Source organism: Oncorhynchus tshawytscha, linkage group LG12, assembly GCF_018296145.1.
Source record: "Oncorhynchus tshawytscha isolate Ot180627B linkage group LG12, Otsh_v2.0, whole genome shotgun sequence".
Lineage (NCBI taxonomy): Eukaryota > Metazoa > Chordata > Actinopteri > Salmoniformes > Salmonidae > Oncorhynchus > Oncorhynchus tshawytscha.
Window position 1 is genome coordinate 68,176,092 of NC_056440.1, and position 15,596 is coordinate 68,191,687.

The 15,596-nt window shown below is 42.0% G+C and overlaps 1 protein-coding gene across 6 annotated transcripts in view; it reads left to right on the forward strand.

The window, feature by feature from the left end:
• LOC112263800 (myosin-binding protein C, cardiac-type-like) overlaps positions 1–15,596 on the forward strand; it is a 43,791-nt gene that overhangs the window by 7,524 nt on the left and 20,671 nt on the right. For 2 of the 6 annotated variants that reach the window (XM_042330966.1, XM_042330967.1), the window contains exons 2-16: positions 4,310–4,625; positions 6,818–6,985; positions 7,255–7,332; positions 7,489–7,637; positions 7,850–7,967; positions 8,151–8,199; positions 9,664–9,723; positions 9,860–9,862; positions 11,000–11,029; positions 11,303–11,472; positions 11,731–11,863; positions 12,088–12,090; positions 12,449–12,573; positions 12,788–12,893; positions 14,313–14,479. In XM_042330966.1, coding sequence (XP_042186900.1) covers positions 4,577–4,625; positions 6,818–6,985; positions 7,255–7,332; positions 7,489–7,637; positions 7,850–7,967; positions 8,151–8,199; positions 9,664–9,723; positions 9,860–9,862; positions 11,000–11,029; positions 11,303–11,472; positions 11,731–11,863; positions 12,088–12,090; positions 12,449–12,573; positions 12,788–12,893; positions 14,313–14,479 — 1,408 coding nt within the window. In that variant the 5' untranslated portion in view covers positions 4,310–4,576. The remainder of the gene's footprint in view (positions 1–4,309; positions 4,626–6,817; positions 6,986–7,254; positions 7,333–7,488; positions 7,638–7,849; positions 7,968–8,150; positions 8,200–9,663; positions 9,724–9,859; positions 9,863–10,999; positions 11,030–11,302; positions 11,473–11,730; positions 11,864–12,087; positions 12,091–12,448; positions 12,574–12,787; positions 12,894–14,312; positions 14,480–15,596) is intronic. The other 4 variants (XM_042330971.1, XM_042330969.1, XM_042330968.1 and 1 more) reach the window with 4 other exon arrangements.

Below are 15,596 nucleotides of genomic sequence, written 5' to 3' on the forward strand. Positions count from 1 at the left end.
GAACACCCCCATCCACATCGATGGAACAGTAGTGGAGAGGGTAGCAAGTTTTAAGTTCCTCGGCATACACATCACAGACAAACTGAATTGGTCCACTCACACAGACAGCATCGTGAGGAAGGCGCAGCAGCGCCTCTTCAACCTCAGGAGGCTGAAGAAATTCGGCTTGTCACCAAAAGCACTCACAAACTTCTACAGATGCACAATCGAGAGCATCCTGGCGGGCTGTATCACCGCCTGGTATGGCAACTGCACCGCCCTCAACCGTAAGGCTCTCCAGAGGGTAGTGAGGTCTGCACAACGCATCACCGGGGCAAACTACCTGCCCTCCAGGACACCTACACCACCCGATGCTACAGGAAGGCCATAAAGATCATCAAGGACATCAACCACCCGAGCCACTGCCTGTTCACCCCGCTGCCATCCAGAAGGCGAGGTCAGTACAGGTGCATCAAAGCTGGGACCGAGAGACTGAAAAACAGCTTCTATCTCAAGGCCATCAGACTGTTAAACAGCCACCACTAACATTGAGTGGCTACTGCCAACACACTGTCAATGACACTGACTCTACTCCAGCCACTCTAATCATGGGAATTGATGGGAAATGATGTAAATATATCACTAGCCACTTTAAACAATGCTACCTTATATAATGTTACTTACCCTACATTGTTCATCTCATATGCATACGTTGATACTGTACTCTATATCATCGACTGCATCCTTATGTAATACATGTATCACTAGCCACTTTAACTATGCCACTTGGTTTACATACTTATCTCATATGTATATACTGTACTCGATATCATCTACTGTATCTTGCCTATGCTGCTCTGTACCATCACTCATTCATATATCCTTATGTACATATTCTTTATCCCCTTACACTGTGTATGACAGTAGTTTTTTTTGGAATTGTTAGTTAGATTACTTGCTCGTTATTACTGCATTGTCGGAACTAGAAGCACAAGCATTTCGCTACACTCGCATTAACATCTGCTAACCATGTGTATGTGACAAATAAAATTTGATTTGATTTTGATTTGATTTGATCCACATTAATGTAGAAATGGACTCCAAAATGTAACAATTCATTTTTTACCATACATTGCTATTGGGCACAACATAATCTGAAATACAACGAAAGCAAACTGCAAATGCGTCCAATAAATGTGTACAGTCACAAGCTTGATGTAGTCATTGCGTGCTACGAATATGGAAGCAAATACTTTTGACAAAATGTTATACACTGCAAGTGATTTTGTACAAATACTTATGACACCTTCAAATGGGGGGACTAGGTACATAAAGTAAGTTGATTTCTAAACGGTAAAACATGTATGTATGAAAATACCCCAAAATAAAAGGCGACATTCTGTACTGTCGCCTCATATAACATTTTATCTCAAAGTTTTAGCTTCACTGTCCAAATAAATACATAGGGGAGTGTATGTAAGAGTAAGTTCTACATTGAGTGCATCATCTCATGCACCACTGAGTTCATGTGTAAACATCACTCATGTGCCGATGATCCAGAAATGCCTCACAGGATACCAACCCGACAAATAACTTTCCACTTTTTTGGGTCACATGGAATGCATTGCCATTCACTGTGGAAAGAGCAACTCAACAGATCAGATGACAATGCAGCCTCCTCCCAGAATCAGTTACTCAGATACAGTATGTCGCTAAGACATCTTGTGTTCAAGATCTCCCAAACTCATTTAGTATTAGCATCAAGACCCTGCTATCAACAGATAATTATTCTGTAAATCAGATTTTTATTGAAGTATCTTTTAAATGAAGAATGAGTCTCTCTACTGATACAAAGATGCTTCGCACTGCAAAGTGGTTTTGAATTCCCCAACTGATGAAGAAATTGTTTGTGGTGAACTATTTGGACTGAAATAAAACAAGAACTAGAAGATACAGGTGAACTATATAAGTTCATTGGGTAAACACTTCCTGGTCCTAATGCTAGCTAGCTGCTTTGCTTGCTTGCTATTTTTCCTTTTCTTTTTACAATAACTGTTGTTAGTTCAAATTATGTTTCAACCCTCATATTATATTTTTTCTGATTTACTTTACTTTATATGGAGGAATTGGAGTGAAATGTAATATAAATAGGCCCAATAAATACACTGTTAAGGTTAAGGAGGAGATACCAGTCATCACTAGCCTGAAAAAAGAAGCACACTTGGAAGCCCAGCAAAGGTGTAACATTCTTTCTATGCTCGCTTCACATCTAAAATAGTCTCACTAATCCCTCTACTGTGCTACCTGTGTCCCTGTCACTGGGGTTGCCTGCTGAGTGCATTTATTAGTGGGGCACATATGCATTCTGTATTTAAACCCATAGGGTCATCTTGCTCTATGTGGAGGTCATTTCATTCGAGATGTAATGAGCTGATTGGAAACCATTCTCTGGTTAGAGGGTAATAAAACACCTGATACGACTCACAGAGAGGAGAAATGTATTAGACAATCAAAACCTCTCATTAACAACACATTGGATAGCTCTGATATTAACCCACTGCAATGCAGAGATGATTGCAATGATAAAATCAGCATTTTCAGCATTTATCCATTTCAATAGATTAATTCAACTGAATTCAAGACTGTGGTACAATTAAGGCTCTATTCAGTGCATTCGGAAAGTACTCAGACCCTTTGACTTTTTCCACATTTTGATACTTTACAGCCTTATTCTAAAATGTATTTCATTTCCCCCCCTCATCAATCTACACACAATATTCCATAATGACAAAGCAACAGTTTTTTGTTTTTTTTGCAAATGTATTTTAAAAACCAATGGGAATATCACATTTACATAAGTATTCAGATCCATTACTCAGTACCTTGTTGAAGCACCTTTGGCAGCGATTACAGCCTCCAGTCTTCTTGGGTATGACGCTACAAGCTTGGCAGACCTGTATTTGGGGAGTTTCTCCCATTCTTCTCTGCAGATCCTCTCAAGCTCTGTCAGGTTAGATGGGGAGTGTCACATCACAGCTATTTTGAGGTCGCTCCAGAGATGTTCGATTGGGTTCAAATCCAGGCTCTGGCTGGGCCACTCAAGGACATTCAGAGACTTGTCCTGAAGCCACTCCTGCGTTTTCTTAGCTGTGTGCTTAGGGCTGTTTTCCTGCTAGAAGGTTAACCTTCGCCCCAGTCAGGGGTCGTGAGCGCTCTGGAGCAGGTTTTCATCAAGGATCGCTCTGTACTTTGCTCCGTTCATCTTTACCTCAATCCTGATAAGTCTCCCAGTCCCTGCCACTGAAAAACATCCACACAGCATGAATCTTCCACCACCATGCTTCACCGTAGGGACGGTGCCAGGTTTCCGCCAGATGTGATGCTTGGAATTCAGGCCAAAGAGTTCAATCTTGGTTTCATCAGACTAGAGAATCTTGTTTCTCATGGTCTTAGAGTCATTTAGGTGCCTTTTGGAAAACTCCAAGCAGGCTGTCATGCGCCTTTTACTGAGGAGTGGCTTCCGTCTGGCCACTCTACCATAGAAGGCCTGATTGTTGCAGAGATGGTTGTCCTTCTGGAAGGTTCTCCCATCTCCACAGAGGAACTCTGGAGCTCTGTCAGTGACCATCGGGTTGTTGGTCACCCGATGGTCCCGATGGGGGTTCCAAACTTCTTCCATTTAAGATTGATGCAGGCCACTGTGTTCTTGGGTACCTTCAATGCTGCTGAAATGTTTTGGTTCCCTTCCCCAGATCTGCGTCTCGACACAATCCTGTCTCAAAGCTCTACGGATAATTCCTTCGACCTCATGGCTTGATTTTTGCTCTGACATACACGGTCAACTGTGGGACCTTGTATAGACAAGTGTGTGTCTTTCTAATTCATGTCCAATCAATTGAATTTACCACAGGTGGACTCCAAGTTTTAGAAGCATCTCAGGATGATCACTTTCGAGTCTCATAGCCAAGGGTCTGAATCCTACAATTTGTTTTATGCATTTGCAAACATTTCTAAAAACCTGTTTTCGCTTCGTCATTATGGAGTATTGTGTGTAGATTGATGAGGGGAAAAAGATATTGAATACATTTTAGAATAAGGCTGTAATGTAACAAAATGTGGAAAAGGGAAAGTGGTCACAATACTTTCTGAATGCAACGTATAACCTTATTTGTAATTTGTCTGAAGAGCTTCCTTTTGATAATGGAACTGCTATGGTGTATCATCATAGTGCACTTCAAAGGTTTTACATCACAATTTACTGCAAAAATCCATGACAAACTGGGCATCTTAAACTGAATTCTTTCATTCTGACCCATCCCTCCCTCTCGAGTCTCAACATTTGCCAAGAAACCAAAGACTCAGGTGGCAGAGGAAGGGGCAACAGTGGTTTTGAGACAGAGACAGGGAAGCCTGATGCGAAGGTGAGAAGACAGAGCAACACAAAGGACCTTGCCTCTGGCGACAAGTATGTGATCAAGGCAGATGGAAACAAGCACTTACCATCCAAGCAGTCACCAAGAAGGACGGCACTGCCTATGCAGTGATTGCCGGATGGTCAAAAGTCAAGTTTGACCTTAAGGTGAAAGAGAAAGAAGTCATGGAGGAAGTCAAATTGGAAGTGAAGGAGGAAGTGAAGGAGAAGGAAGGTGGGAGTCTGTTAGGATGTAGATCTTTTTCCAGAGCCATACTCACCTATGAGCACAGTGTGAGGAGCACCGAGCACAGAGGCCACCAAACACCATAAACATGTGTTTTGATCACTGAGCACTGTTTGTTGCACTGCTGGTTGTTATCACCTCAATCACAGTCTGTTTTAGACAATTACTCAGTATGTTTCATTTCATCAAGCACAGAGCACAGTGTGTACTGTAACATTACCTACATAGTTGACCACACAGCAACCCTTTCAGCCTGGCAGTAGGAGCTGTGTGGGGTTTGATAAAATGCCTGGGGTCAGAGAGAGACAGTGGCTGTGGAGAGCTCAGATTTGGAGCAGCTCCAGCCTGTCCAGGGCTGCTGTGATTCACATCAAACCCTCCCTGATGACCTTCACCCTGGCCTGGCACAAACAGATTGTTTCCTCATGAGTAACCACAGCAGCAAGTGCTCAGGATAGATAGTCACAAGAGGCATCTGACAGGAGATAACACAGTGCACATGGAAACCTGATCCGTTCAAAGTTGATAAATGGAAATATTTGCAAGATAAGCGTAGACAAATGTGTAAAATAGGGACCTTGTAGCAGTGGTAAGGGCAGAAATGTTGCAAGAGGCAGGTTCAGGTGCAGAAGTTGTGTTTTTATTCATGTCAATGGTGATCCAGACATTCAATTGCCAATATTGACAAAGTAATCAAAAATAGACATTTCCAAACTTGTCATAACACTTCTAATGAAAAGGAAAAAGCCTTGAGGCAGGCAAATCTGTCTACTCCAGACTCAGGTTGGGGTATAACAGGCTCACATCAGCCTCCTAACAATTACCGGCGATTATGTTCTCTTAGCTCCCCCTGGGACATACCTCTGTCAAAATGATAGTTCACCCATAACTGGTCATGTAAAATGCATATTCATTAATTATACTACAGTGTGGAATAATAGTCTAAAGCAGACAAAATAATCATCAGAACTTATTTAATTTACAGTCGAATCGTTCATAATATTGACATCCTCGCAGGAAGGCCACCTACAACTATTAGAATGCACCCGCACACAAATACATTACAGATAGGCCCACTCAGAGCCATCTACCAAAAGATTGTCTATTATATTGCCAAAATAGTCGATTGACCGCTCCAACAATGGAAATACATGTCCTTTAAAGATGGAAGGCAGGCAGGCAGGCAGGCAGGAAGAGGTGAGATCAGGTGGAACCATTCTAGCCAATGAGAGGGAAGATACTTGTATGAACAACAGGCCATAGAGATATACTGTATATCTGTGCCATTATAGAGTCTGTGACCATCTGGGCAGCGCCATTGAGGCTGTCTCCATTTCAAAGTAAACAATTTTCTTCTTCTTTATTGGCTGATTGCTCCCAACTCTTAGGAATCCCCACCTAGTTGACAAATTTAAAATGGTGGAACCCTCAATGGCAATGTCCATGTTAAAACGGGTTATATCCATGATGAGTCCTCTATCTAATGCCACGTGCATTCACTCATATTAGTGCATTCGTAATGCATTCGTAACAACCTAACCATTACGGAACTTCTATTCAATCAAATAAGCCTCACGTAGCAAATTAGCAATTCCATTTTTTGTTAACCAAATTCAACACTCTCTCATTGACTACTGCACATTTGAAACAGATGGGGAGTGCCATGGACAAACAGCTAACAAACACTTTTTATGGAAATAAAATTATCTCTTGCCTTGTGAGTCTTGCAAAAGTCCATATGCGCTATAAACATTGTGCCCACTCAGAGGTGAAGAAATAGTCAATGAAATGCAACAACATATCGTAGGCATACCAAACATTCATCAAAATGTGTGCAATGTTGCAAAAAACGGTAAGGGAATGAAATGTTGTGATGCTAGCAATTACTGTACATTTATATGTAACATAGATTTAACAAACATGTTTATCAATTTGGGAAAACAACATCAAACACGTGCCTACGGAAACAAAGCGCTCTCAAATGTTAAGACATTTTATGAGTTAAGAGAACATGTGCAAAGGCTAAGCTTCACCACAAAATGTAACCCCTCGAGCATCCCATTGGTTCCTGCATGAATGCCTCCCCCCAAGCATGCCATCTTCCTGCTTGTGTGACACTTTTGATATTGTGATATAGTTATAGTTCTATGAGTCTCTCATGGTAAATTCTTTGTTACCAGAGGAAGCCCAGGGTGGGGACCCAGCAGCTCCAGATCCAGCTGCTACAGACACTTTAGCTCCAGCGGAGGCCCCAGCCCCAGCAGAGACACCTGCAGCAGCGGACACTACACCAGTAGCACCTCAGCCAGGTGCCAATATACAGGCACATGACACTCCAGGATTTGATGGTTAGACCAATGTTTACAGATTGTTTCCACCGATCCTTTGAGCTACTGGATACACGCTTGTGGTGATGTTGTAGGGTCACAATGCATGACAATGGAGACATTGTAAGATACTTCACTGAAAAACTTGTGCACTGCACTTGCCAGTATCATAATTTAGCTTTGTATCAGCCTTCACAGAGGTTCTGTGTAGAAACTATCCTTGGTAGTTTACTTGCTCCCGGCTTCTCCCTTGCTTTGTCCTGTTTAACATTTTCCTGTTCCCTTCTCAGAAAGTCAAGCCCCTGACACAAAGACAGACCTCACTGGCCTGTTTACAGAGAAACCCCAGAGTGGGGAGGTCGCTGTGGGTGAGTGACACCATTACATTTGAACCATGTAGCAGACTCTCTCCTCCAGAGCAACTTGGTGAGGAACAGTACCCCAGAGATCATAGCCATTCATGCAAGCCATTCATAAAGATGTTATGGGCATGTCAAGGCATGTTTCCCTACTGTTGTGTCCAGGTGAGAACATCAACTTTGTGGCTAAAGTGAATGCTGCTTCACTGCTGAAGAAGCCCACCATCAAGTGGTTTAAGGGGAAGTGGATGGACCTGGCTAGCAAGTCTGGAAAGAACCTGCAGCTCAAGGAGCTTTATGATCGTAACTCTAAGGTTAGACTTTTGTCCCATACATGAGCATGTTACATACTGTTGTCACCAATGTACAGTTCCGAACATCATGATACAAGAACAGGTTGGACACTGCAATGAGCTGTTAAAAGTTGTTCAGGAAAGTCCTAGAGATCACCTTGCAAAAGACTTCAGAGGTTTTATGGTTTTGGCTGACATTATTATTACCAGGAATTTTTTACCTTTGTTTTCAGGTCTACACCTTTGAGATGCAGATCATTGCAGCCAAGCCCAGCTTCGCTGGAGCTTACAGGTGTGAGGTGTCATCCCGGGACAAGTTCGACAGCTGCAACTTTGACCTAACTGTGCATGGTGGGTGCCCTCACACAATACAATCACTAGGGGCAGCTTAACAGAAACTACAATTGTTCTTATTTTCTCCTTAGTGCCTTTCCTTGCTAAATCATACAGTAAAATATCAGTTATTTTATATAGTACCTGTGGTATAAAATCAATGATAGAGAAGAGATAACTGATTATTCTATCATGTTTCAGAGGCCCGGGCTGTGGAAGGGTTTGACATCAGGGCAGCTTTCAGGCGCACGTAAGCTAAGAAAAAAAGTATCTGTGTGTGTGTGTGTGTGTGTTTGTCACTGGAGATTGGTGGCACCTTAATTGGTGAGAACTGGCTCAAGGTAATGGGTAGAGCTGAATAAATGGAATGGTATCAAATACATCAAACACATGGTTTAATGCCATTCCATTCTCTCTGTTCCAGCCATGATTATGAGCCATCCTCCCCTCAGCAGCCTCTACTCATGTGTGTGTGTTCGTGTGTGTGCGTGAGAGAAAGTGAGAAGGATTGAAGGAAAAGTATATCAAGTTGTTATTTAGCAAGCTGTATCAACAAAACAACACAAATCAACTTTGTACAATGGTATTATCTAAAGCATTTTTAGACAGCCCCAAACTAGCAGTCTGTGCATATTGTTGGATGGTTATTTAAATGCTTCTCTTTTTTGTATACAGTATGTGCCAATACACAATAAGTGAATGGGGTGTAATAGTATCTTTACAGTCCTTTGGATATGTGAGAGAAATAACTATCTGGCAATGCCAACTTGTCAGGAGTGGAGCTACTAGGAAGAGAAGTGTACCATCAGGAAGGTAGTGAGGGTTTGCTGCAACTTGGGGGTTCACATCCAAACACTGGGGCCTCTGATTACCAAAAAGACTTCAGGGAAAGCTTTTCAGTCCCTCTTTTTCTCTGCTTTCCCTTTGGGTCAAACAGAGCCAGTTTATGGAAATATGTAACTTCTTTGCTGAATTTTGAGAAGACTGCCATGGTGTGAAAGAGACAAGGTTTGACCTAACTCATCTTTTAAAGAGACCACCATAGATGTTAAATACACTGGGTCATCCTGGTCATCCACTGTCATTGTGTCAACTTTGACAGAACCAGCCTCTGGTCTGGAGGTGAGAGAGTACAATAGGCTGGGTTAACAAGCAGCTTAACAGCACACCAACTTTATATGTCACTCAAACTCTCTCTCTGATCTACCACAGGGTCTTTTATCAAAACAGTGGAGCCAGCTGCACAAACAGTGAGCCGACGTAGTGAGTTTTGGTCTTGCCCCTGGTTTGATGGCATTGAAAGTGCCAGGATGTGTTAAGACACACAGGCTTTTCTGTGGCACTGGTTCTCCAGGGCTGTCGGATGAGAGATATCACTGGAGGAAGTCACCGCCGTGTGTTGTAATTCTACCACATAAACCACCAGGCCCTCGTTTAATCCTGATCGCTTCAGAGATCAGAGGGAGGAGATGAACACTTCCAGCCACATTTAAAACGGCTGTCCTCTCCCTGAGATCCCTCGTCCCATTGATCAGTGTGAAATAGAGATTTCATGGGGATTTTGATTTTGGCATCATTCGTGGGGGACAACATTTTTGCTGTTGTTGTTAAGGGTGCCGCTCATCTCTTATGGTGATGATGATAACCAAACTGTCAGAATACATTGCTTTGATAGGGTACTGACATTGTGTTATTGGCGCTGATATTTCTACAGCAGTGTGGATGGAAGTGAGGAAGCAGGAGAGTTGGACTTCAGTGCCTTGTTGAAGAAAAGGTGAGTGTGAATTATCTCTGATTATTTCAGAACAAAAAGTTGAGTAACATCATTATTTTCAAAATCAGTAAGCTTGTTTCTCTTGGGCATGTTATCTCACTGTGTCCATCTCTCTTTGTCACCCCCCCCTATACAGAGAGTAAGTGACTACTACTAGTTTACCCAACAGATTGGATGAATGGACATGTTTTCCCAGTTACTTTTTCACTAACCTGAATTCAGGTCAGTCTTGCTGCCTACTCACAATGCATCTTGAGTCCTCCTGCTAATCTCACACTGGTCCCAAACTACTTCTGCCTAGCACACTCACATACCTCATGCCCTGTAGAAGACTCTGTCACTTCTACCACACAAGCTAGAACACACTATTAGATAAAAAGGTTCCAAAACAGTTCTTTGGCTGTCCCCATAGGAGAACCATTTTTGGGTCCAGGTAGAACCCTTTTTGGTTCCAGGTAAAACCCTTTTGGATCCAGGTAAAACCCTTTTGGATTCCATGTAGAACCCTCTGTGGAGAGTGTTATATATGGAACCCAAAAGGGTTCTCTCTGGAACCAAATAGGGTTCTTCAAAGGGTTATCTTACGGGGACAGCAAAAGGACCCTTTTAGGTTGTAGATGGCACATTTTCTTCTCAGAGTGCAGGAGGTTTAGCACACATCTGAATGCAACAGAAGCTTTCACAACACTTTGTGGTCTGCATCTCTTTCTTCCCTATGAGTGTCACTGCATCATCACAATGAGTCATTACTGACTCTCCAGACCTTCCTTCGATATCCAGTCACAACTCCGCCTGTTTTCAAAGCAATGGTTTATTTCCGCCCCATCACACACAGACATTGTTCCATCTCACTCAATCCCTTAATGTCAAACCCATCTCCTAGTCTAGTGGATTTCATGCCCTGGCATTTACCTTGATGTCATGCATTGACCTATACTGGCAAGCACATTGTTTTAAGGGTCTCTTGTTTGTTGAAAATGTGAATGTTTTTTTCTAAATTCATAATGCAGTATAAATTATTCGGATTTGATGTTCTATATAATTCTGATTAATCGGAATTCATTTTCAATATTTTACAATAATTATGACACTTTTCTGTCTGTCTGCAGACTATTGCAGCATAAATTATATTTGTTGTAGTTGTTGCGCTTGTTTGCGGTCTTCATGGGTGGGTTCTGGGGTGCTATAATTCGATTTTGGGTACTGCAATGCATATTTGATGTGTGTATTAATCTGTTTGGTTTGTCGCTTGGGTTCTGCTTCGGAATGAGTGCAGCAGTTTTTTTAAAGGTTCACCAGGTCATCGGTAAGAAACAATTGTTGTCGATGTAATAATATGCTTTCTGACTGTTATGTGAAAACGGCAATGAGTTTTTGAGTGAAACCTGAATGCATACGTGACTTAGAAAATTGTAATGGAAAATTGCAAGTAATGAAGAAAATGTATAAGTAGGCCTATTGAGCATGGATAGACCTAACTGTTACTGTGCATGGTCAGTAATGTAGCCTAATGATAATGCTAAGTGATGGCTTCAGGCAGTGGCTTACCTTGTCCCCCTGTGTCGTCTTTCTGTGCCAGTGCCTCTAAGTCCCAGGTGAAAAGTGAGCCTGATGAGGATGTATGGGAAATCCTCCAGAAGGCTCCAGCCAGTGAGTATGAGAAGATTGCCTTCCAGTATGGCATAACAGACCTGCGGGGGATGTTGAAGAGGCTGAAGAAGATGAAGAAGGAGGAAAAGAAGAGTGAAGGTTGGTATCTCTCTCTTTGTGAAACCAACACTTATCCTTCAGCTCATACATTATGCATCCTGAGATTGAACCTGCCCTAAAATGGACACCGCAAATACCCATTTAGGTACTCATCCCTTCAGTCATCCCTCCATGCAAGCCTCCATTGTAGAAGCTAGCTACTGTATCTGTATTTACAGCTAAATGTTACCTCTGCAGATCAGTATTGTTAACTATAGGAAAAGTAATTGCTCACGTGTTTGTGTCTCCAAACCCCAGCTTTCCTAAAGAAGCTGGACCCCGCCTACCAGGTAGAAAAAGGGCATAAAATGAAACTATGCATTGAGGTGGCCAATGAAGACGTAGATGTAAAATGGCTGAAGAATGGGCAAGAGATTCAATCAACTGGAAGGTAGCCATCAGCGGAGAGGGTTTTCTGAGCTTGCAATCAATTAGAATGAATTACTGATTACCATCTCTTACAAATGTGTGTACAACACATGTTTATTCAGCAACTCAACAATACAATTAGCTATCTCTCAGATTGCTATATTATGTCATGCTAACGTTCCTCTTCTCTCCCCCGACACAACACATGGATGGACTGTGCTGATCTTGCTGACCTTTCATGAACAGCAAGTAAGTACTTTCATCTTGTCAAGCAACACATCTGAGATTGTTTTGCTAGGTACCGACAGTAGCAAAGGGCTGAAATAAGCTAGACAGGAATACGACTGTCAACCATTGTAAATATGGAAGCTTTTTGGGGTCTCCACACTGCTGTCTACTCTGAAAACATGATGATGACTGATGTTAAACTGTTAGGCTATCAACCAATTTACCAACTATCTATACAATGTATCATCAACAGGAAGAGTGTTACACAGAAGGCTATCGTGGTTTGAATGTTGTCTATATCTGTCAATAAGGAACATTTATTATGAAAGGTGCTGGTGAATAATTGAGTGGATAATGAAGGTTGTTGTCCATCTACCAGGTACATCTTTGAGAGTGTTGGCAACAAGCGATACCTCACCATCAACCACTGCTCACTGTCAGACGATGCCACATACACTTGTGTGGTCGGAGATGAGAAGTGCACCACAGAGCTCTTTGTCAAAGGTGCATGTGAGACAACTGAAAGTGGAAAATCAACGGTCCAACATCAATGTTTCGTTTGTACACCAGTTTGAATGCATTTCACACTGACATTATATTTGTGCCTGCGTGATGATTAAGATAGCATCATAACACAACAAGGGAAATATGATTATTTGCTAAAGTGCCTGGTGGTATAATGGTGGTTCTTACTGTTTCTTTCTCTGTGTGTCTGCAGAGCCTCCTGTCACTATTACAAGTCATCTGGAGGACCAGATGGTCATGAAGGGTGAGCGGGTGGAGTTAGAGTGTGAGGTGTCAGAAGAAGGGGCTACTGTCAAATGGTAAGACGTTCCCTCAACCCACAAATCAAACTCAAACACTTCCATACCATAGAAGGTGTGAGGAGGTTAACAATGGGTGCCATACCAGACAGTATTTTAAGATTTACAAAGTGCCAAGTCCCTGACCGAGGACATCAAAAGCATGGTCTGGCATACTGTTCACATTACGTCACTTCACAACAACTCGGATAGACACAACAGATGGCTGTAATAACTAATATGGTGACATTGTGGTACATTAGGTTTCATATAGGAAATAGCTGTATTTTGTGTTTCCCTTGTTAGAATTAATCCACACATCAGATCTTGGTTTGAGGATAACATTATTCTGGTTGTAAGGGTTGAAACAGATGTAGTTTTTGAGTCTGCGCTGCATGGTGCACATTCCTCACATGTCCGGTAGATGGCATTTGTGTCGCTCATGGCTTTAACGTGTTAGTCACCCCCAGGCTGTGACTTCCCTGATTGACAGACAGATGCTGACCTTCCTGTCACAGTGTCTCAGGTACAGTGTCTCTGCCAAAGGGCTGGGCTATATATTACAGTGTCTCTGCCAAAGGGCTGAGCTATATATTACAGTGTCTCTGCCAAAGGGCTGAGCTATATATTACAGTGTCTCTGCCAAAGGGCTGGGCTATATATTACAGTGTCTCTGCCAAAGGGCTGGGCTATATATTACAGTGTCTCTGCCACATTGTCTCTGCCACAATGTCTCTGTCACAGGGTCTCTGCCACAGGGTCTCTGCCACAGGGTCTCTGCCACAGTATCTCAGTCACAGTATATCTGCCACAGGGCTAGGCTGGATATCACAACATGCAGTAAATTATCAGCCACATGAAAGGTCACACAGGGCTGTTAGCACGTCCCCTGTCCTTTAGCGGGAAAGCAATCGTGAATTATGGTCACCCATCCAAAATACAACATTGTGCTGTTCCTGGAATTGGGCCTAACCATGGGCACATAAATAAATATCTATCCGCCAATTTGTTTCTTTGGGCAAACATACAGTATCAGATTGCAATGATACCACTGTTAATTAATACCTGTGCAACGGTGCCTTCATTGGTGAAAAGTAAATAGTTGTGGTAAAGTGATGACCATTCAGAAAAGTGACATATTGAGAACATTTGTCAGTGCCGATTTGTAATGCAAAAGGGCTGACTGTGTTACATCGGCAACTCTGTAACACATTGACTAGATACTGTCTAACATAACCTCAAATCAAAGCTGTTATAGTGACACCTCTGACTGTTTATAAAGTCTTTATATAGTCTTGCTTAATATATATATATATATATATATATATATATATATATATATATATATATAATGTTGATGTAGAAATGTAGATTCAATTAATCAGACAATAATGGAGAATTTGATACTGCTGGTGCTCATGTGCTGCTCTGTCTATGCAGGGAGAAAGATGGTGTGGAGCTGACAAGGGATGAGTCCTTCAAGTACCGCTTCAAGAAAGATGGGCGCAAGCACGTCCTCATCATTAATGAGGCAACTAAGGAGGACTGTGGCCACTACACAGTTAAAACCAATGGTGGTGAATCTATGGCTGAACTCATGGTGTCGGGTAAGTGCTTACGTCAGACAACACAACAGATTTAAATACATCTCTGCTCAACAATGTTGAACATGATAGCTAGTATCCGGGGGTCTAACCACCTGCAGTCCATAAAGCATGTCCAGTTTAAAGACAGACAAAGCAATCTTTGAACTATAGTACTGGGCTGAAGATTTAAAAAAAACAAAAAAAACAATGTGAATCATCTTCCTCACCCTTCACCGAGACCCAGCCTACTCTTATGTTCCTGTCACTCCAAGCAAGCCCCTGTTCTGCCTAACCTTGAAACATGGCTGCCCATGCCATCAAACATGTCACTATGTCTAGGTTACAGCACAAACACAAGTCTGTTGAAATACCAGCTAAAGTTAGAAGACATGGCCCATATATTTTATCTGATGGGTACAGGCTGGCGCAGGTGACCTTCAATTGTCTATATGTGTCTTTGTCTGTCTCTGTCTCTGTCTCTCTCTCTTTCTCTCTCTGTATGGGTTCTGTCTCTCTCTCTTTCTCTCTCTGTATGGGTTCTGTCTCTCTCTGTTTTCTCTCTCTGTGTTCTCTCTCTCTCTCTATATATATATATATACATATATATATATATTCTGTCCCGTTGTACTGCGTGTTTAATTTCTTCTGTATATCTAATTCGTGCCAATAGGTGTATATTTATAGGGATATTCAAAAAAGATAGGGAATACAGCAAACTAAAAATGTTGTCCTATTCCAGCGAGCATAGAGAATCAACCCACAGGAGACGTGGTAGAGACGTTCGTTGGATGATGACCATTCAATGAAAATCAACGTAGGAGAAAATCTAAACCAACGTAGGACAAAAGTTAAATAACAACATCAATTTAAACCATTACGTGATTGAACAACAACCATCAATTAACAACGTCACTTCAGCATTTTCAACTGTGACAGAACCTTAGCCATGTCATTATGACGTCTAAAAACACCCATTCTCCACCATCTCTTAACTAAACATCAGTTTAAGTTTTACAATCCTAACATGGCCATACATGCTCTGTCATTGATGTCAAGAGCTGCAGAGTGCAGACATTGGTTTTGCTGTCCTAAAGTTAGACCTGCAATTTTGGATGTAGATGTACAGTACCAGTCAAAG